Genomic DNA, 21,421 nt, shown 5'->3' on the forward strand with positions numbered 1-21,421 from the left:
AGTGTAACTTCAGTGGAAAGTAGTTGGATTATTTTTGTCTAAATTAAGTGACTAATGTGATTTATTAAAGCATTGTATGACTGAATATTTATAATACCTTATTTAAATGTTTAAAAATTGTAGAAGACACTGAAAAACTGAAAACGTGCACAGTGAGGGTTATTTGAGTTAAAAGTATATAATTTTGAAAATTTGGAAATATTTTTATCCTTCAATTGATTAAATTTGAAATATTTTTATTATTTAATGGTAGTGTCAGTAATATAAAAAGAGGGGATATTATAATACTTCTCTCTTTAAAATCAGGTTACATATATAAATCTCTCTTGTTTATTTATTAGGGACCGTTTGCGAACCTCCATCAATGTTCTGGGAGATGCATTTGGTGCTGGTATTGTGGCCCATCTCTCTCGCCATGAACTGGCTGCTCAAGATGCAGAACTTGCAGCAGAGGAGGCAGCCAAGAACGGAATTGAAGAACGTCGACCAAGCAAAGCGTCCTTAAATGACAGGGGTACTAATGGTTTATATCCAGAATTGAATAAAGAATCTGAAACCCCCATGTAGAGTTCCAATGTTGCCTGCCAGTATTTGGTAATCAGTTGTTAATCATAGATTAATGTTGTGGTGTACTACTAATCAATTGATTAAGAGATGACTTGCCTGGGCAAGTTAGCATTTGTCACCTGTCAACCATGAAGTTGTTCCAAAACTTTCTTAGAACTAGCTTTGCCTACTTTGATAGTTGCCTGGGATGTGTTGTAAGTACCTGAAGTAATATAGACGTTTCAATATTGTCATTTTTTTATTTTTAAAATGCCCCTCAGTTCCAAAATTTCATAGCATTTCAGCAAAATCTCCTCTATGGCATTATTGTTTAGACTTTAGAATATATCATGCGATTGGTGACTTGTTTATTTTCCAAGATGCATGCTTTCCCTGTGTTTTTTACTTGTTTATTATGTAGTGTCAGTCTGTGTCATGGCTTTTGATGTACATCAGACTCATTTTAATTTTTTATGACAAATGTTTTGTGAAATTACTTAAAAAAATTTGGTGCTTTACTGTGCTTGCTAGCAAAAGTTTTTTTTTCAAGCAAATAGATGTAAAATGTATACCAAAGTAAAATTTTGAATCAGATAAGAGATAAGTTGACACATATTTTTCATTTTTCTCAGTTTTAGCAACTATTCAGTTTGCATTTGGTGAAATGTAAATGTGCTGGTATGAGCCTAGCTATATATTGGATTAAGTATCTCATTTTGAAGCATAATAGCATAATTAAAAGCAGCACTGCACACGAAGCACTTTAAATGTAAATGTAGTATTAATATTTTATATTATTATTTTGACTGTATTATTATTTTTGCATGCAGCTGATGGGGATGTAGGTAAGGCTATTATTGTACATGCACCACCGGATGATGAAGATAAGGGGAAGGAAGGAATGAAATGGGTGTAACGCAGTTATATACAAAATTTTAAAATTGGAAAGGATTGTGAATTTGCTATCAATACCTAACATTACTAAAATCAACAAGTGGAAAATTTTTTATGCTTGATTATGGTGACCCACAGTCAACAGGTATAGATAGGCAAAACAAATCTCCATATTGACAGAGATCAAGTGAAAAAGTCACATAAGATACGCTTACAAGTCTGTTGGCAAAAACTTACACAGCACATTTGACGATAAAAGTATGATTGAGAGAGATATCTTTTCCTTTATTGAAAATGCAAAATTTCAAATTTAATAGTGAACCAGAATTCTTACCCGCAAAGTGATTATTTTTTTAAAAAATGCTTAAGTATTGTTATGTTAGAAGTTATAAGATTGCCAGTATTTGTACTACAGTTCAGGGTTCCAATGAGCATAATCTCATTGCTCTTCCTCAAAGCCATACACTCAAGTACATAATTTTGTTATCAAGGTGTAATTGTTTATTATGCAATTAATGGCATATTGCTGTTTATATCATTATAATTATTTTTTGGTGTATGTGCATCTTTAAAGAGTTATTTGCACTTTTCCAAAGTCTTATGATGGTTGTTCTGTATAAAATCACTTTAATTAAAGCATGAGCATGGTGAAACACCTGTGACAAGGATGAACTTCATATAGATATATCATGTATTTTACTGTCACATTGCAAGCCTTCTTTAATTATTCAAGCTTTAAGTACCAGCAACCTGCAGTTTCATTTCTGAATTAATATATCAGTGATTGTTTGATGTATTTGACAGTTTCGTCATAATGGGTATTGCATTTATAAAAAAAAATTGCACAAAAACATTGTATAAATAGTATAATATTCTTATTATAACTACAAATTATTTTCTAATGTACAGACTTTATTTACTATCAATAGGTAATATGCACAGTGAGACTGAAACAGACAAATTATAACACCTGGCCATGAGTGAGAGGATTATCTTTGCAGCATACAGTATTGCCATAGCAGCTTGAAGGTTGCTGATATAGTATGGTGAGATAAAAGGTACCTAGTACATTGTACAACATAATAGATGGGGTCATATGAGTTGTACAATGGTACAAATAAGTGAACTCATTCAAAACTAGGAAGAATTTTTAGTCACTCAGTGTTGTGATTCTGTGTTACTGCCAGGTCTTGTGAAGAGAGAGATATTTGATGTGACTTACAAAGAAAGAGATTTGGTAGGCTTTGGGTAACATATACTGTATAATAAGCTACGCACAGTTGATATACCATTGGTTTGTCTTTGAACTGCATTTTTTATACTGGTATTCCAGTGTACATTACCAATACTTAAAAAAAATTCAGTCAAACTGTGCCTATATTGACAGAAAACTATATATATAAACTCAATGTATACAGAACTTAACTTCATCAAGGGTAAAAGTTATTATGACTATTATGTATGAAATTATTCTCAATTCCCTATTTGGTGATTAAGTATTTAGCAATTTGAATTATGCCTTTTAAGCTTATATGTAATATTCTCAGTATACATGTACAGACCTTTTTTTAGAGATTTTTCTTTAATTATTTGAGTACTTTTTCAATAGATTTTTTTGTTACCACTTTTTATGCATTTAAATCCTTTCATAGTATTTCTTGCAATACAACTGAATTGATAAGGAAGGCGATACTTAGAGAAACCAAGATCATAATTGACATTGAATTAAAAAAAAAGATTTAATAGGTCTTAAATGAAATGATAAAAATGACCCTCTTCTTTGGGTTAGGAGATTGAGCCTTTGCTCTTCCCAGTTGTAAATAACATATTGATATCTTATGCAGTGCACTTGCATTTTACACATGAATGTTCAAAAATTGTATTGAAGCCAGTCAGTCTACCCATATTATATTATGATATAATATATTAATATTATGCACAAAATATTTACATTAAGTAGAATGTGCCAGGGTGTTCCAGTTATAAGCAGTAGATACTTGTGCTACATGTGCCACCTCTGTCGTGTCTGTGTTTGTACAGATAGCACACACTTGTAGAAACTGAAACCTTACAACACAAAGAGGCCACAGATATACATATGTGCCCAGGTGTAAACTTAAGAGAAAAGGGGATATAAACAATTTTAGTACCCTGAGTTTCAAATTTTACTGGTAAATTTTGTCAATGGCAATCATCCAATATAGCCCAAAGTATGGCAACTTAGTGTTTAATCAAGCAAGGTCTTGCAGAATTGCAAAAAGTGGAGCCAGAAATAATGGCAAACCAGTAAGTGAGATGCAACAATGAATGAAAGCTGGTAGAATTTATCCACAGGTATTTTTCTGGTTGTTTTTTAAGTTCTGTGAAATGACAGTATTTTTTTTATGTATTATAATGTTTTACATGTTAATCCTGTATTGCTTCCTAAGGTGACATTCCTGCCACACATGGTTTCAACCTTCTTACTAGAAGAAAATTAATCCCACCTCACTCAGATTAATGCACATTTTCTAGTCTTATATGACAAAACACAGTGCAGGCAACCTTCATTTTAGGCTGTATTGGATGATTTCCACTGGCAGGAACTGTTCTAATTGAAGTGTATAAGTGCAAGAGAGAACATATTAGACTCTGAAACCCAGGGTGGTACTTATTGGCATCAGTTGGATTGCTTTTTCCACTCAGAGATAGTGGGTATATTTAGCAAAACAAAAGAAAACTACTCTCTTCTTTGATAAAAAATTTTCAGGTTATATTTCACGTGATTCTAAAAACGTCTCTATTGCCTAATTTTATACCACAAAAAATATGCAGGTTTGTCTGGTGTTTATGCTTAGAGATTGATTTGTGTTCAGGTTTACCTAGAAACCAAGGTTATTTAACCTTGAATCTGCTGTTAATATTGCATGTTGTAGAATGGAATAAAGACTGTATTATAGTGGAATATTTAATGTGTTGTGCAATATACAGTATTGTGTTATTTTAGTGTTGCACAGAGTTGTAATTACATTTTGGCTTTCAAAAGTAACAATCCCTTATATAATCTTTTTCATATTTCTTGATCCATCTATTCAAAAAATGAATGATATTTTGTGTTCCTACAGAAATACACATTCAGGATATCAGTTTTGACAACTTTTCAAAACCTTGTAGCATTCTTGGGAAAATGTATTAGTAAAATGGACAGTGAAAAAGCTGTAGGTTTTAAGGCCATCCCTCATTTTAAAACACCAGGTAATAATATGTTTGAAGAATATGACAATTTTTCATTAAGAATGTAGATTCGTCAGAAAGATTTCGCGTGGTGATGACACTAACCTCTACAAATTCAATTTCAGAAATGTATCACAGTGGAATATATATGATCTTTGTCCAAGATATGATCTTACTTCATCTTGCCTTTCTTGCAGTTCTTGGCTATTTTTATAAACAGTCTGCTACAAAGCTGGTGCATTTTGCAAAACAAAAAAAGTTAACTGCGGTATTTATAGTCTTATTTGGCAGAAATCCTTCCATCTTACTAAGTATAGACTTGTATACCCCAAGTAAATGTACTTTAATCGCGTTATTAAATGGAAAAATACACTGTCAACCGCAGTTATCAAGTTTATCAAGATAAATATTAATATGCACGTTCATAAACCGCAGAGCTGGGGTCAGTAGACCCATTTCACAGCATAAAAAATGTGTGGCACTTGACTTGGGATTTATTCTGCTTGGTCACGTTGTTCTCCCGTTTGACAGACTAACAAGAAGTGCCTGCGTCATTGCTCGCTACCTGGTCTTGAATTCTAGTTTCATAGGCCGCGTAAGATATATGAATAGATATGGTACCAGTCTACGTAGAGACAATCCAAGCTGTTCGAGAAATCGATTTGTTCCTTTAATCTGTATTTCAATCTCCATAGTTAATTACCATCAAAGTGTGTTGTATGGATTATAATATACACATTGATTAATTTAGCATGTGGTGACATCTTGCCGTTAAAACAGAACATAAAACTGCAGACACGTGCATTTAAGAGGGCCCGTTTCAATGTCTAAAACTACAATACCACGTAATAGAAGAAGGTTAATTTCTTAACTATCAACCAAACCCGACAATGTGGGGCAAATATTTCTGACCTAATGTTATTGTTGGAGGGAAGAAAAAATATGCACAGTGCAAACAGAAATTTGACCGCGACCCGCTGGAAGTATTGACACAGCTCTTCATTGAATAAATTTACCGACAACCTGTTAGCTGTCACCAGTACATTTCCTCGTTGAATCACTATATAGAGGATTACCTCAACCGCCGTCGGACGTGTTTTATTAATCCCACCACCACCTCAAGGAGTACTGAAATACAAGGAATACATTTCTTGTAGACTACGCCCACTTGTATTGTGGCCAACAGAATCAACATAATAAAGAGCGCTTCTCGACCTGAACGGTGTACCGCCACAAAACCAGCCGCGGAGGCATGCGGATTGTGGAGAATAACATCAGGGCTCTTAGGAATTCAAACAACTGCGGAATCCAATGAGTGTCATACACTGTATGTCCTAATCATAAAGTATTTATGATTTGGTACCTGGTCGCCCAGGAATATATGGTTATCTTCTATTTAACTGATGGACTGGGACACCCATTCATTCAGCGGCGACATCATTAAATGATAGGGACGGATTGTGTTCAGTGAAGGCGTTCAATACCACCTGACAGATAATAAACGACATCCCACCATGAAGGCGGTGCAATATTCAGAGAGCGTTTCTGTAGGAAGTCTCCCTGCCTACGACGAATTCTCGGTAACAGCACAGTGTGACATCAGCGTGAAGAAACGGTTCAATAATGGCGTGAAACTAAACGGGCCCTCGTGGTGCCCAGTGAACTACAGAGACAAGGTAACCTGTTACATTGACTCAACGAGGCGGAGATATAGGAGCGATGTGTTTTACGAGGCTCGCATCAAACCAAAATCGTTTTCTGACACCGTGTATGTGTTCCCTAAGAACCCTGAGATGTCCTACATCTCCACGTTCACACAACACCCAGACTCCACAAGACGGTGGTACAAGACCTCCGTGGACATGGACGGTCCGTTTACACCCAACGGTACTCTGATTAGCACCTGGAGACCGGAGGGGTCTCAGAAAGAGGAAAAGGAAGAAGATGATCTGTTTTACAGTCAACGCCCCATGATGAATGGAGAAATGAACGGTGATATTAACGGTCATGTTGGCTATGGTCGATATGTAAACGGCAATATAGGCAGCAGCAGTTCAGAAGAGGAAATCAGTCTGTGAGATTGGTACGATAGACATTTGACACACCTATGTCTGTTTTATTTATACACTGTTCATATTTAAACAAGGAAAGAGGATGACAATGTAGGTTATCTCCGATAAGCCAATTTTATGATTATCGACATGTGACACATGTTATATTAATCCAGATTACACAGAAGGAATACAGCACGTATATATTGACAATGATAAGATAACATAACACGAACAAATGATATTACATGATGTCCATAGGCGATCACACACATAGTAACAGTTACTTAGCAGTGACAGGTGGATAAGACTAAAAGAACACAGATGTAATATTGCCTTGCACATTACCACTACTTAAAATGGTGTAACCAAGCCAAAATAATGAGAGAGTGAAGGAGAGCGAGAGAACATATTTAGACTACTTATTTTTTTCAAGTAGATTGCATTCACCTATTTTCATCATGCCGGGGAAGTGTTAATATTTTTCACTAGGTAGATATTATTGGATATCACATTTTGCTATACACAAATGTATAACCATTAGTCAGTATCATTGACCCAATCTATGCCGTTTAAGAACAAATAATGTCTCCTATCAACCTTTAAGGACCTTGGCATTTTATTGCCGCGTTGCTCTGATTTAAAACGTAACGATCTTTTCTTTCGAATTATCGATCTGTAAGTTGCAGTCAGATCTGAACAATATATATTTATATAAATCCATGTTTGTAATAGAAAAGGCTTGTCTGGTTCTTGCAAAAAGAGGACTCGGGTAGCATTTTTATACAGGTGATATTCAATCTTGTCTTTGTCCAAATCCTCCCAAATTTTATGACAACCAAGCACGCGTGAAGACAGCCGAACACGAAAACTACTGGAGCAAGAATTGTACCCACACGCTTTGCTAGTCTTGTTACTGATGTTATATAGTAAACACAGAGTCAAGCATGAGCTGCATACGAAGTGGTAATGCCCATTTGTATGCAAACTTATATCAAATAAAGGAAGAATGTAAAGGGCAATCACACATCGGACGAGGGTCGCTGGTCATAAAAACGAGGAATGCAATAGAATCTCTAACACATATTTTACAGGGAAGTACACGTCGCAGAGTTGGGGTTTCAAATAGGTGAAGTCGGAATGACCTCGCATGCCCTTTGAAAAATAATATGCAAAGCAGAGAAAAAGTCTGAATGATTGGCCTTACAAAAAAATCATTGAAGCATTTGAAAAAATTTCAAAGCATGATAACCAGCATTTAAAAAAATTGTTTATTGTACTGTTCAACACAGGACGATGCGTTGTGTCTCCATAGCGCGTGGCTAGGCAACGTAGTTGACACAGACAACCTTTGGTTGTATATCACGTAACAGCGATTTAACTGTCAGATTGCCTAATCAGCTACTTGTTCATTACCTCAGTTTTGTCAAGGAAACTAATTTATATCGTTTTGTAATCAGGAAAAGCTGAAGAGCTGCTAACATCAGTAACCTTCCTGGTACTTCACGCGGCTGAGAATGGTTGTTTTTAAACACCGGCACAAAACGAAACATGAATCACTGACATATCGTATATGGAAGTTAAATCGCTTAAATAGAATGTTATCGCGTATTGAGAACGAATTGATGCAATTTCTTTACTGCGACGCTTTGCTTTGGAGATTAAAGAGATGCTAAAAAGTCTGTTCTGACTACGTGCCCAACTTCAAATATGCTTGCCAACTAATGTCCCCGGCTAAAACCATTAAACGTTTCCCTGCGGCAATCGCCTGACCCAAAACCTACTGGAATATACATCACCGCAACATGTTGTAAAAAAGCGAGCGAACAGGCAAGGTATGCCATGACTAATACAGCGCGCGAGATTGCACGGTGGGGATGAGAAATGACGTCCAAGCACGAATACGTGAGAAACCATCTTAACCAGAAGATGAAACAGTGATGGAAAAAAAATTATAAAGCGAAGGACATTAATGAGAGAGGAGTCAGAATTGTTGTTTTTTCTTGATTTTATTTATCAAAAGCAGACTTAGATTTGGCACTCAGTTTTGGCTTTCAGTGGTTTTAGTGAACTTTGGAGGACATGCCGTCTGTTGATAACTGAAGTGGTATTGTTTCAGAAAGCAATATTTCTTCCTGTTCGGAAGTTTTGGATGTCTCTTCTCTTTTTTGTGCCGGGGATGCGTGTGGTCTTAACGTACCCTGCAAACTCGACTAAAAAGAATCTTGAAGAACACGAAGGTTGACTGTTGAGTTAAGTGCATCTTGTGACACAAAATACTTATCATGGAAATCTGAACACCCTCTTTTGACATAAGTCACGATCCACTTAACTGGATTATTTTGCATTCACAAGTTCAAAAGTGAATGAAAACGGCTTCTGTTCATATGTATCGCACTCTTTCTTGTAAACATTTCAGCTATACTAATGGAACGTAGTCATAAAGCACCACATATCTTTCTCGTTTAAAAGGATAGCAAATGTTTGTATGAGATTAATATTCCACACATAAATAGCATTATAAACAAATAATAAGAATATAATAAACTCAATTTTACAACCAAAACAGCTGTTATCCGCAATTATTCTGGATTCTGTACTTGTTATCAGACCACGTGGACTTTCTTAGATGGCTATACCTCGGTAATAATCTCTTTAGAGGCTATTTAAAAAAAAACTTCCAAAAAAATTAACTAACTTTGAAAGTCGGAATGAATTCATTAAACATTGGTAAGTATGGTAAAATCGTTTTTCTTTTTTTCCCAAAACGAACAGTTGTTATCCCTTCAGTAAAATAGGTATAGCAGACCTGTGGCAATTTGCGTCAATTTTAGGATTTCTGCGCGTTTGTGCATACCGAATTTTTTCAGAAAAACAGAATATTATTCGGATAAAATTAAAAGATGTCTTATGAGGCAATCTTTATGTCCCCTCGGATGTTTAAACGAAAGAGGGGGGTAGTATTCAAGCAACGCAACAGCTTTCTCTGTATAATTTTACACCTTTTCCTTTGGGGACACTGGAGTAACGTTGGTGCCAAACGCTAATAAATAGTAAGAAGCAAATATCACGACCACACAGCAATTCTGTGCAAAATGGTGCATTTAGGAAAATATATTCCATTGAAATAAACATTTTTTCTATAAGAACAAATGGACTGTTTTGTTTGCACACATTTCTTAAAATTTTACAATTCTGTGCATGACAAATCGGCAGATATTGCACTGCTTGGCCCTGAAGACAAGGGGTTCGATGTTGCGATAGGTGTGACAAAGACTCGCCTTTTGCACACCCAATTGTGATGCGTTGTTCTTTCACGGGCATATTCAACTGGTCAAAAAGGCGTTTCCATTTGATAATCATGATTCATCTTACACTGACTTTCAATGAAACCAACCGAACAAATTATGTAGTATTTAATATTTATTTGATTATAAAAATATATTGGCAAGAAGTGTATCTCATCAAACATTTGTCATATCAACCTTTGCACTCTGCACACAAATTCACATACAAATATGGCATTATTGAGCATTTAAAATGGTTTACGAATTCAAATTTGAAGTTCAAAATTTCCATATCATTTGTTTTAAATTACTTTTAAGATATGAATTTAATGAATGTATGATTGGTACCTAAACTAATAGCTAAATTATGGAGTTCATTAACATAAAATTACTTTGGTATTCAAGAGGTGAAGGGTAGGCAGAGTTACAGTGAAGACATCAACAATGAGATATATCAATTTGATTTAACTCCAAAATGATAACTAACAGTCATTTGGAAGAAGTAAGCGGTATCCTAACTGGCACAAGTGACTATACAGACTGCAACCTTAATGCCTTTATGTGTGAGGTGAGCTTTTGATCATAGCGAAAAAAGTGAGATTTGAAAAACCTGACTGAGGTAGAAAACATATCAAAATGTTAAGCAATCACAGTTTCCTTTCAAAAGGCATTATGATGTGTTACTGACACTTAATATTTGGATAAAACAACATAGTTCAGGAAAGTTCAACTTGCACTGGTGGAGGGTAACATGAGCATATCAAATAAATCCTGAAAAAGAGTTATACATGCATAACGATTCCAATACTTAACTTAAAAAGAATTACAGATAGTAGGTAGAATAAAATGAACCCCCCAACAACATGCCCCTACTGACACCTCTCTGGAACAGCCTTGATACACTTGGTATAGAATTTAAGAAATTATCTAGTAGTTCACCAGCAGTTCAGAATATCTGTTCTTAGCACCTATGTTTGGCAGACCTGTCTTAATCAGGTCAGGTATTAGATTGTTATTAGGAGCAACATCTGTCCTCTCTTTTGCTGATCCAACAACGCTACAATTAGCACTACTCGAACAGGACAGCCTCACTCCCTGGGCCTGAGCAGCCTTGAGATATCTTTTCCTCCTGTTTATTTTATAATACTTCATTCTTTCTTCTTCAAGTTCTGGGTCATTTAATTGATAATCCCATCTTATGCTTTCATCGAAATCCTGCCTGAGCATCAGTGCCTCCAACTCATTTTTCGGAGGTGAGTGTTCGCGTTTATTTGAATTTGAACGACTACTGCTACGGCTTACTGATAAAGAGGCACTTGACACTGACTGTGCCAGAAAGTCTATATCATTTCTGTTGCCTGTAATATTCTGTTCATCTGAGCTGATGTCTTGGTGGGAATTAGATATCATACTGACCAGGGCCCCGCTGTGGATTGCACTAGGAAGACGAGTTTGAGACCCTGCCGAAAGACCAGCTGGCGACTTTTTCTTTGACCTTTTGTTGCTCTGTTTTAACCTTGGTGGTTTTTGCTTTTTGTTTCTTTGTGTTGAAGAGTCAGAGTCTACACCTAAAGGATAGAATCATAAACTTGTATTTAAAATCACACTCACAACACCAACAGAACATTATCAGTAAACTTAGCCCTTACAGTGATCTAAACGTGAAGAACAAGTGAAGCTGCCTCAAATGGTAGTTAACGATATGGAATGGTATTGATAAAATTACACACGCAATGCAAAACTAAGTGAAATTACTTGTAGCTTAAGAGCTGTATGCATCTGCACTAAAAGATCCTAAAAAAGAGGCCTTTGAAAATTGATAAGGACATCAGTCAAAAGAAAAGATTTATTCATGAAAAGTATAAATCACCCACATTAATGTAAGGACTAAGCAAAGAGAAGTGAATTAAAGGAACATTTATAAACAATGATTATGTCAACCTTGTGGCTGCAGGTCATTTGGATAATGATAAGAACTGTTTAGTCTGTTTTTCAATACTTAATCTAAACTAGAGGATCAGAGAGGCGATACCGCCTCCGAATATTGTACCACCAGCCGGAGTAAGCGCGATCGTATAGGCCCCCCCCCCACAAAAAAGGGACACCACCACCAGTCTTGTGCTTGACAAGCTGTAAAAAATGCAATCAACAAGAATTCTCAAAATATGCAAAAAATATATATAACTAAAATGGTACAATCAAAGTTCAGTTCATCGTACGGTAGGTCAAAGGTCAATTTCAAGGTCACAGTAAATTTCCAGTATATATAACTTCCTATTCAAGTTCAACAGTAACTATGGACCTATCTCTGCCAGTTTTGGAGATAAAAGGGAACAAAAATTTGTAAAGTTCAATTCATGATAAAAAGTAGGTCAAAGGTCAATTTCAAGGTCACACTTGCGTTGCCAGTATATGACTTCCTATTCAAATTCAACAGTAACTATGGGCGTATCTCTGCTAGTTTTGGAGATAAAAGGGAACAGTACATGGTTAAAAGTAGGTCAAAGGTCAATTTTAAGGTCACAGTAAATTGGCTCTAATGACTTTCTATTCAAATTCAATAGTAACTATGGGCGTATCTCTGCCAGTTTTGAAAAAAAAAGCATTAAAAAGTTGCAAAGTGTAGTTTATGGTGTTAAGTAGGTCAAAGGTCAATTTCAAGGTCAGAGTAAGATTTCAAGTATATGACTTCCTGTTCAACTTCAATAGTAACTATGGACCTATCTCTGCCAGGTTTGGAGATAAAAGGGAACAAAATTTGCAAATGTCAGTTCATGGTTAAAAGTATGTCAAAGGTCAATTTGAAGGTCACAGTTAATTGCCTCTTATGACTTTCTATTCAAATTCAATAGTAACTATGGGCGTATCTCTGCCAGATTTGAAAATAAAAGCATTAAAAAGGTGCAAAGTTTAGTTTATGGTGTAAAGTAGGTCAAAGGTCAATTTCAAGGTCAGAGTAAGATTACCAGTATATGACTTCCTATTCAAGTTCAATAGTAACTATGGACCTATCTCTGCTAGTTTTGGAGATAAAAGGGAACAAAATTTGCAAAGTTCAATTCATGATGAAAAGTGGGACAAAGGTCAATTTCAAGGTCACATTTAGATTGCCAGTATATGACTTCCTGTTCAACTTCAATAGTAACTATGGACCTATCTCTGCCAGGTTTGGAGATAAAAGGGAACAAAATTTGCAAATGTCAGTTCATGGTTAAAAGTATGTCAAAGGTCAATTTTAAGGTCACAGTAAATTGGCTGTAATGACTTTCTATTCAAATTCAATAGTAACTATGGGCGTATCTCTGCCAGTTTTGAAAAAAAAAAGCATTAAAAAGTTGCAAAGTTCAGTTTATGCTGTTAAGTAGGTCAAAAGTCAATTTCAAGGTCAGAGTAAGATTACAAGTATATGACTTCCTGTTCAACTTCAATAGTAACTATGGACCTATCTCTGCCAGTTTTGGAGATAAAAGGGTACAAAAATTTGCAAAGTTCAATTCATGATGAAAAGTAGGTCAAAGGTCAATTTCAAGGTCACACTTACGTTGCCAGTATATGACTTCCTATTCAAATTCAATATTAACTATGGACCTATCTCTGCCAGTTTTGGACATATAAGGGACTAAATGTTATAATTTTGGAGTTACAATAATGTGCCATAAATTTCCTACAGAAAAAATTAATTACAAAAAAGAAAAGGTCATTTTGGTTGCAATTCTTGAAATGGGAGGTGCTCAGAAGTTCCAGATGTTCAAATTTCATGAAATAATGTCATTTTTGACCAGAAATTGTCTGCCTTGCCAAGCCTTATGTTTTATTTTCCCAGGGTTCAAAATTTATTATCCATTACCGTACTGCACATTTTGCTTTCACCACCAATATGTACTTTTTGATACAGCGTAACTCGAAAACCGTATGGAATACAAAAAAACGGAAACCACCTCCAGTGTTGGGCTTTACATGCTCTACAAAATGCAAAAAAGAATGGGTCTCTAGCATTAACGGTTCCTGAATTAGAGAAGTTTTCAGTTTCGGTATCTTATGGCTGCTGCTCCCGTGAAAATGCACCGATTGACCCCAAATTCACGGAGATGAAAGATGACCCGAAGGGCAACACTTTCCAATAATATTATTGGTTAAGTCTGTGTAGTGTCTGAATAACAGCGCAAATAATTTTTTTTTCGTAAAAAATTTCAATTTTTTGAAAATTTTGGCCCGTTTGACCTTGAAATAAAGGTCAAAGGTCAAATCCAAGGGCATATTTGAAATCTACACATATGACTTTTGGAAAGCCGTCTGTAGAAATTTTTCCCATAATTCCTTCCGAAGGGTAGATAATTAGCATTTAATTTTGCCATTTTTGGACAAGGGTGCATTGCAATGAGTGCCACACCTAGACCCCAATTCCGACAAAGCCCAAATTTTACGTGGAACGAGTTGAGATTATAGGTGACCTAAATCCCAGAGGTGGGTACAGAGGCACTTACCGTCTAGGAGGAGAAGCGGTAACGGTGAGATGGCGGCGGAGCCAGAGGAGCCGGCGGAGCCGCAGGAGCCGGCGGAACATGCGGGTCGGGACTAAAACCATGTGTACCGCCAGCGCCTACGCTGGTGGTACAATAAAAAGGCAAAAATAAATGTTTTAACATCTTTTTGTGACTTTTCAACACTTAAAAAACTTGAAAAGTCACAATATGCATATATTAAATATAAATCGGCCATCTTTTACCTTATCTTTTAAATGTTGCTTATGACTTCAATAATGTAGGATGAACAAATTGCAATATCACATGAGCAAACAGCCTGGAAGCGTATCTTAAAGGGATAATAACTCTTCGTTTCGGCCAAAAAATGAATTTTCCTGGAGTAAACAACAATTTTCCCATACTTACCAATGGTTAATGAAACCATTTTTACATTCAAAGTTAGTCCCTGGTTTTTTTCTAAAAAGTTTGGTTTTTTGTTAAAATCTCTTAAGAGATTTTAACAGAGTATAGCCATCAATGGAGGTCACGTGGTCTAAAGACAAGCTCAGATATCAGAAAAAAAGCTATAACTGCCATTTTTGTGGTAAAACTGAATATATTATATTTCTAAGAGTTATTCACAATGTTTTTATTGTGAAATATAGATCTCATACGAAGAGTTATTATCCCTTTAAGCATTATGTGCTAAAAAAGGAATTAAATCAATAGTAAGGTAGGCAATGTTATACAACACAACTTACACAAGGCATTAATTCAATAAAAGGGAAGTTGCCAGGAGGAATCACTTCTTTTCTCACAAAGTCTATTTTTTACTCCTGTCAACTCTTTTTCCCCAAGAGGCTTCTTTTTACAAAAAAGATCAAACGTTTTCTTACAGTGGTCAGACTTCTCATCAATGCCCTTTCCACCCTAGCAGTTGCATTACTTTCACAAAGTTTACCGATCTAAAGCTCAAAGTTGTTAAATGGAAGTTAATATTTCTAGTCTTGTGAGCACCATGAAGAAAATCATAAAAGCTTTTCAAAACAATATTTTCCTTCACTGTGTTACACTGGAGCTTTGAATAACAGCCCCACAATGTACATTGTTGTATATCCCTCACTGTCAACTTTACTTAGCGCTGAAGGCACAATACATATCCAAACAACGGCTTCGCTTCTACTGCAGGTGGAAAACGTTGGCATTATTAAAATATTATGTAGCACATATTGCACAAGTCATGCCCTGATCCTGGAGAGAAAGGGTATTAAAATCAAGAGCAGCATATTGTATTGTCATTTGGCAAATATTTGCAGCCCTGTATTGAGTTTCTCACAACTATTTCTTTGCCGATCAACTATGCATTTTCAAAGAACTGACTTAGCAACACTCTTTATTAAGAACTTAAAACTGTTAATGACACAGTTATGACCATGAAACCAACTGACCTTTCTCAGTTTAAACTATTGCCATACAGTTGTAACAATTGTTTTAGCAACCAACTGGTGTGGCCTAAATACTTTATTTCAACCTGCTTGTGGCATAAACAATTTCCATCAAATGGAATTCAGGCTGTGCTTTTTAAAATTTTTCTCCTGTATCTGCATTTTAAAAGGAAGTGCTGATGAATAAAAAATTACTTCAAATAATTTTAAAGCATATGCTGTAGAATTCAATTTTTCTCTGTATTTAAAATTTCACTTTTTATATTGCAAAAATAGTAGGTACAAAATCTAGGCTTACTTTATACTCTTTAAAATTTACATTTAGATAGTTTTTAAAAAGTTACAATCTTAACAATTCTAATCAAAGAGAGCAGTCATGAATCTTAGGCTCTATTCCCATAGATTTTAGATCGATCTATCCCCGCGGGGAGTCTCACTAGATTACTTTCAGATAATCCGACTTAAATGTCCGTCCCGCCTACTACAAGCTGTAAGGGGGTAATTAACTTTCGTGTCCGCCCGGCTGACAGCTATTTAGCGTAAACCCCCAGGGAGTTAGGTCGATCTAAAGTAGGTCGATCTAATCTATGGAAATGGGGTGTTATAAATAGCTCTCCTAAAGGCCAGTTTGGGCAGGTGGAATACAAAACCTTGAAAGAAGATGAAGACATAGAAAAACATTTGAAGGTTAAAATATTGGCAATTTAATGCTTGAAGCAGCAGTATTCAGTCTGGTGAACATATACAGGGGAAGTATTAAATGCCTACTACCAGTTCCTTCTCTTAGCCTGACAATGCATCCAATATAAGTTCCTACAATACGAAGTATTTCAGAACCACAATCAGGATGGATTAAGAACCCTTCCCACAAAAATATTAAACCTCTAGTATTAACTGTCAGGGATTGTTAAGTTATTACAGTGACTACAGCAGGTGTAAAAAAAATGGAACATATTGCACATCACATCATAGCCTAACATGTTTATAATGAAAAAAAATATGCAAAAATTTTAAAAAATTTGTTTTATGGCAAAAAAGTACTAGGAATGCAAAACGATGTGAAGAATGTGTCAGAGAGAACAGAGCCCAAATTTCCCTTCTTTCATTCTTTTTTCTTTCTTTCCTTTGAACAAAAAAAAATTATAACTGAATTCTATGAACAAAAGAAGTTTTGTTGTCACTAAGAGTTCTTCTAGTGAAATGAATTATTAGAAATACTAATTTAAGAATGCATGATTTAGGATAAAAAAATAAGCATTTATTTTGAATTAAATCATAAATGAAAGAATTACAGGCGAGAGAGAGAGAGAGAGAGAGAATCAAACAAACACGATGCTATAAAACTCTATATATTTAACGACATATGCGATCATTACCTTCATGCAGGATATCAGAGTCGCAGACATCTGGACTTGACGGATCTGACACCAGTCCACTGCGACGGGAAGAATTCGTGGATCGTGGTTTGACGGAGAGCTTTTTGGGCTTCCTTTGGCTCTTCTTCAGTCGGTCAGTCACCACTCTTTTCTTTCCACTGCGTTTTGTGCTTGTCCTACCATCCATTGCCACTACATGTTCTACAACAGAACAGAAACACACCTAATCCATAAAAACATACACATGTGCATGGGCAGCGGAGTTGCATCCATGCAACACTACGCAGCACTGCTATGATAAACAAAAATTTGTGAACTAAAATAGAAAATATAGTTCCAGGACTGGGCGCCACTAAGTATTTAAAAACAATCAAACTTTCTATAGTAAAAACAACTAAGCAATCTTAATAGAACTGGAAAGAAAGTTAATCTACATTTTTGAAGTAATAAAGGAAAATTAAAGCTTTCGATCAACACTCCTACGGCGCAAGAATACAACATCATTCAATGCTTCTGGTTCAGGAGTAATGAACATCAACACATCTGTTTTGTATGACTGGCCAAGATATCGGCAGCAACGCAGTGTGTTGCCAACTAAATGGTATGGTTTGAAAATCAAGCTATTTTCTATATTAAAAACATGAGGAAATTGTTAATCGAATCAAGTTAAAATATCTTGTCTTGGATAAATGTCCTATCATATTACTACTGCACTCATCAACAACGATGGAAGCCTCTGGGTCGAGAAATTGCGCCAACTTTGAAGAAAAAAATTCCAAAGAGTCAATCGAGGCCCTGTGGGAAGATATTGATGATGGCGTTTTATCAGATATAGTGCTTGATAAAAGATCTTTTGAAGGTGTGGTGTTTTTGCAACAGTGTGATTGAAATGCTCCCAGAAAGTGACGCACGTAGCACGAAAATTCATGGCTTAGCACTTCTATTTACGGTTTCTACTTTGTACTATTTGTGATACATAATACATATCAAAATCAGTAGATAGGAAAGCTAACGCATTTAAATTCCGTGCTACCTGACTGTCTGGTGTCTCGACCAGTCGATAGATGTTAAAGAGTAGAACAAGACAATTTATAACTTAATATTTTTTTTGCATAAATTCATTGAAGATACAGTGGTTTATAATCAATTTTAGCTTTAGTGCCAATTTGATGGGATTACGGGGTAATTCTAGCAGCAGCTGCAGATGCATTAGTCTAAATTTTAAGACACTGCATTATAAAGGCAATAAAATTTGGATACATTTCAGAGCAAGATAATGATTCAGCAGCTCCACCTGAAGTAATACAAGTCAGCAAGAAGTTAAAAACAACTACTAGACCATTGGATCTCTTCTCCCCTGGTCGCGGATACCTGTGGGTTTCTTCATTAACGGCACAGATGTGGTGTGAGCAGAAATTACATTACAGCCTCACTCTGCCAGTAGTGGAGGTGGAAAAACCAGCAATAAGTAAAGGGACAGACTTGCATCTTGCGAGAGGTTAGTGTGCATTGAGCCAGTTGATCAATGTAATTTTTTTTATATGGTCATCCTATTAATTTCAACACAACCTTTTGTGTATTTGTAAGCCGTCTACAGATATTTAAAACATTGCATGTGTTTTCTTATATAAATAAACTTCACATAATTATGTGAAAATTTCTTGTGTAATTTTTCTCTTACTAATATTTACTGATTAATTATTACATACATGTACTATATACAGTCCTTTTCACATAACCGCTTCTTTTTTCCTTTCAGAACTTGCAGATCATGATGTGGTTAAAATAAAAGTTACTTCCAAAGAAGATATCTGGGCGGCAAAACTACTCAATCTATACTCTCCAGTAATCAGTTTTCTGCTTGGAACAAGGATGAGGAGAGAAATACCTATATTTGGATTTCCATTTAGTCACAATGTTTTTGTAATAGGATTGATAGACGAAATACAGTTTGACCCAGAAACATTTACTTTTGACATCTTGGAATTAAAGACGCGGTCTTCTTCTAGAACATTGCCATCAAAAGCTCAGAGCAAATCTCACTCTTTACAAGTCATGCTTTACAAGAAGCTATTTGACGATTTGGTGAAAGGTCAAATTACAAAATATTCTGTGGCACAGCATTTACATCTTGAACTGGACAAAAACTTTGGAGAAGACATTAATAACAGTATTACAGAACATGGGTTATCTTGTCTTAATTTATCAGAACTTATGGACTGTGTATTTGAGAAAATGAAGAGCCTTACCTGCATAAACCAGTTGCTTCTTGAATACTGCTTTCAAGAAGACAATTCCACTATTGGAATTACAGAGGTGAAGTACAATGAACAGTGGTTAAAGGAGACATGTGATCATTACATGAAGTATTGGAAAGGGGAAAGGCCAGTTGAAGGAGTAGATATTGAAGAAGCCTTCAAGTGCCAGTCTTGTGAATTTGCAGAAGTTTGTGAATGGAGAGAGAAAAAATCAAAGGAACTAGCAAGAAAGAACTGCGCAAATTCCCTAAAATAATACAATTTTCAACCACTCCAAGCATCAGCCAACGACTGGATATGAAGTGGGTAAAAGTATTGTTCTTGATGTTTCTTAATCGGCTACAGAGATGACCACAGGGGCGCAGGCTATGGTGGTTGGTGGTCACTGAGAAGACAGGCTGAGGGGAAGATGAGGTTACTGTGGGGATCGAGTAGGATACAGGGATCGTGATAGAGGGTATGGCAGTAAGGGTGGTTACAGAAATGATGACAGAGACAGATGTGAGCACAGAGGAGGATTTCGAGGTGGTCCTAGGCCAAGAAGAGATAGTGATGGAAATGGAGGAGCAGCAGAGCTGAAGGAATCATCTACATGTATAGGCAATAGGACTATAAAAAATAACTTACATTTAAAGATCTCTGTAAATTACATCCCATATGAAGCAGTCAGTCACCTGAAGTGATCCAGCCTATAAGGTTGCCACTTTCAGTCTTAAATATGGTCAAAAATTTCAAAGCGCTTGTTTCTGGTGAAGTCCTGGGCTTGTTTCCAAGTTTGGTTATATCAAAGACCATAATAAAAAGGTTCTCGTTGTCTCCTAATTAAGTAAGCACTTGGCACCTAGAGGCTGAAGCAGAGGTAAAGACCCCTGTTATGAGGATATCAAGCTATAAATCTAAGCTTTACTTTAACCTGAGATAATTCTATTGCTTTATTACTTTGATAATAACAAAATTTAGGTTTGGTTTTCATTGAGAATATTTTGGACTATCTTACAACAGCTTATGTAAGTACAAATTAAATGTTAAATATGACACATTTTCAAACACATCTACAGAAGGTGCAGCTGCCAGGCAAAAGTTAAAAGTGCTCCCTGGAACCAAGAAACACCCTGTTGCCCAATCAGGACCTTCTAGAAATTCGAGTATATTTGGCTCTGGAAAACAAAGGGAGGCCAAACCAGATGATTACACAGGCAGTGATGAAACATCACATTTTGTAAAACGGAGAAAAACAGTATATTGAATAACAGGTACAGATGTTTTGCCTTTATAACGTGAAATAATGATCTAGGTTTTTGCTGGCTTGTAAATTTTTTGATAAGTGACAAAAATGATTTGATAAAATGCTTACAAAATGAAAACTGAGTAATTTTAGAGATTAAGGAAATGATTTTTGACTTGGTTCATGTTGAGTAAAGGCTTTTGTCTCAATTGCATTTAGTTTCAGTTTTTATGCCAGTGAACAGTAGGTCAGCTGATACCCTTTTGTAGGATTGAATAAGCAAAGAGAAAAAAAAAAAAAAGATCTGCAGGAAGTCTATAGATACGTTGGCAACAGGAATGATTGCATGATTCAGTATAGTTCAGGGTAAAGGGCCAAAATACTAAGTTGAAGATTTGAAAAATGGTCTCTTTAGTTGAAACTGTAACTGTCCTAGTTGCAGTGCAATGTAAGCATATCTTCTGGCCATTGCAGATAGTAGTGTTGTTGTATGAGATATGAATGTCAGATACTTTTTCACTGCTCCTTAACAGCTGTCGTATTAGAATTCCAATATACTGAAATGAATCGTGTCTAAGTATCAGTAAAATGGATGGAATCTTCAAGCTGTTGCCAGGGCATTGCGGAAATCACAACACAATTTGTTCTAAAACAATTCAATTG

General features: G+C 35.8%; 4 protein-coding genes across 26 annotated transcripts in view; 3 read left to right on the plus strand and 1 right to left on the minus strand.

Annotated features, from left to right (window-relative positions):
- The window catches only part of LOC106152102 (excitatory amino acid transporter-like), a 47,737-nt gene extending 43,351 nt beyond the window's left edge, over nucleotides 1-4,386 (plus strand). For 20 of the 22 annotated variants that reach the window (XM_087007343.1, XM_087007342.1, XM_087007341.1 and 17 more), the window contains 2 exons: nucleotides 342-514; nucleotides 1,377-4,386. In XM_087007343.1, the coding sequence (XP_086863469.1) occupies nucleotides 342-514; nucleotides 1,377-1,462 (259 nt within the window). In that variant the 3' untranslated portion in view covers nucleotides 1,463-4,386. Of the gene's footprint in view, nucleotides 1-341 lie in introns of all 22 variants that reach the window. The other 2 variants (XM_087007447.1, XM_087007441.1) reach the window with 2 other exon arrangements.
- A 785-nt stretch (nucleotides 4,387-5,171) lies between these two features.
- LOC106152093 (refilin-B-like) lies at nucleotides 5,172-7,499 on the plus strand. Its single transcript, XM_013525583.2, has one exon. The coding sequence runs from the start codon at nucleotides 6,168-6,170 to the stop codon at nucleotides 6,729-6,731; it is 564 nt and encodes a 187-aa protein (XP_013381037.2). The 5' UTR covers nucleotides 5,172-6,167; the 3' UTR covers nucleotides 6,732-7,499.
- A 2,610-nt stretch (nucleotides 7,500-10,109) lies between these two features.
- LOC106152087 (uncharacterized) lies at nucleotides 10,110-17,580 on the minus strand. Its single transcript, XM_013525577.2, has 2 exons — nucleotides 17,276-17,580; nucleotides 10,110-11,559 (listed from the first exon to the last, which is right to left on the minus strand). The coding sequence occupies exons 1-2, from the start codon at nucleotides 17,460-17,462 to the stop codon at nucleotides 10,919-10,921; spliced, it is 828 nt and encodes a 275-aa protein (XP_013381031.2). The 5' UTR covers nucleotides 17,463-17,580; the 3' UTR covers nucleotides 10,110-10,918.
- A 201-nt stretch (nucleotides 17,581-17,781) lies between these two features.
- On the plus strand, nucleotides 17,782-21,413 carry LOC106152105 (exonuclease V). 2 transcript variants are annotated; one of them, XM_087002526.1, is made up of 3 exons: nucleotides 17,782-17,876; nucleotides 18,543-18,773; nucleotides 19,035-21,413. In XM_087002526.1, the coding sequence occupies exons 1-3, from the start codon at nucleotides 17,828-17,830 to the stop codon at nucleotides 19,787-19,789; spliced, it is 1,035 nt and encodes a 344-aa protein (XP_086858652.1). In that variant the 5' UTR covers nucleotides 17,782-17,827; the 3' UTR covers nucleotides 19,790-21,413. The 2 variants fall into 2 exon arrangements, with proteins under 2 accessions (XP_086858652.1, XP_013381053.2); XM_013525599.3 differs by lacking the exon at nucleotides 17,782-17,876 and adding an exon at nucleotides 17,958-18,134.
- The last annotated feature ends 8 nt before the right edge of the window (nucleotides 21,414-21,421 follow it).

Source organism: Lingula anatina, chromosome 1, assembly GCF_051362555.1.
Source record: "Lingula anatina isolate TDL-2025a chromosome 1, LinAna3.0, whole genome shotgun sequence".
Lineage (NCBI taxonomy): Eukaryota > Metazoa > Brachiopoda > Lingulata > Lingulida > Lingulidae > Lingula > Lingula anatina.

What these genes read in the sequence shown, in the direction of transcription:
- LOC106152093 (XM_013525583.2), top strand. Translation starts at nt 6,168, where the DNA reads ATGAAGGCGGTGCAATATTCAGAGAGCGTTTCTGTAGGAAGTCTCCCT.
- LOC106152087 (XM_013525577.2), bottom strand. Translation starts at nt 17,462, where the DNA reads ATGGATGGTAGGACAAGCACAAAACGCAGTGGAAAGAAAAGAGTGGTG. An exon ending in CTCTGATATCCTGCATGAAG is followed by an intron (nt 11,560 to 17,275) that starts GTAATGATCGCA and finishes TCTATCCTTTAG; the next exon opens with GTGTAGACTCTGACTCTTCA.
- LOC106152105 (XM_013525599.3), top strand. Translation starts at nt 18,002, where the DNA reads ATGGAAGCCTCTGGGTCGAGAAATTGCGCCAACTTTGAAGAAAAAAAT. An exon ending in TGATAAAAGATCTTTTGAAG is followed by an intron (nt 18,135 to 18,542) that starts GTGTGGTGTTTT and finishes GATACATTTCAG; the next exon opens with AGCAAGATAATGATTCAGCA. An exon ending in AGACTTGCATCTTGCGAGAG is followed by an intron (nt 18,774 to 19,034) that starts GTTAGTGTGCAT and finishes TTTTCCTTTCAG; the next exon opens with AACTTGCAGATCATGATGTG.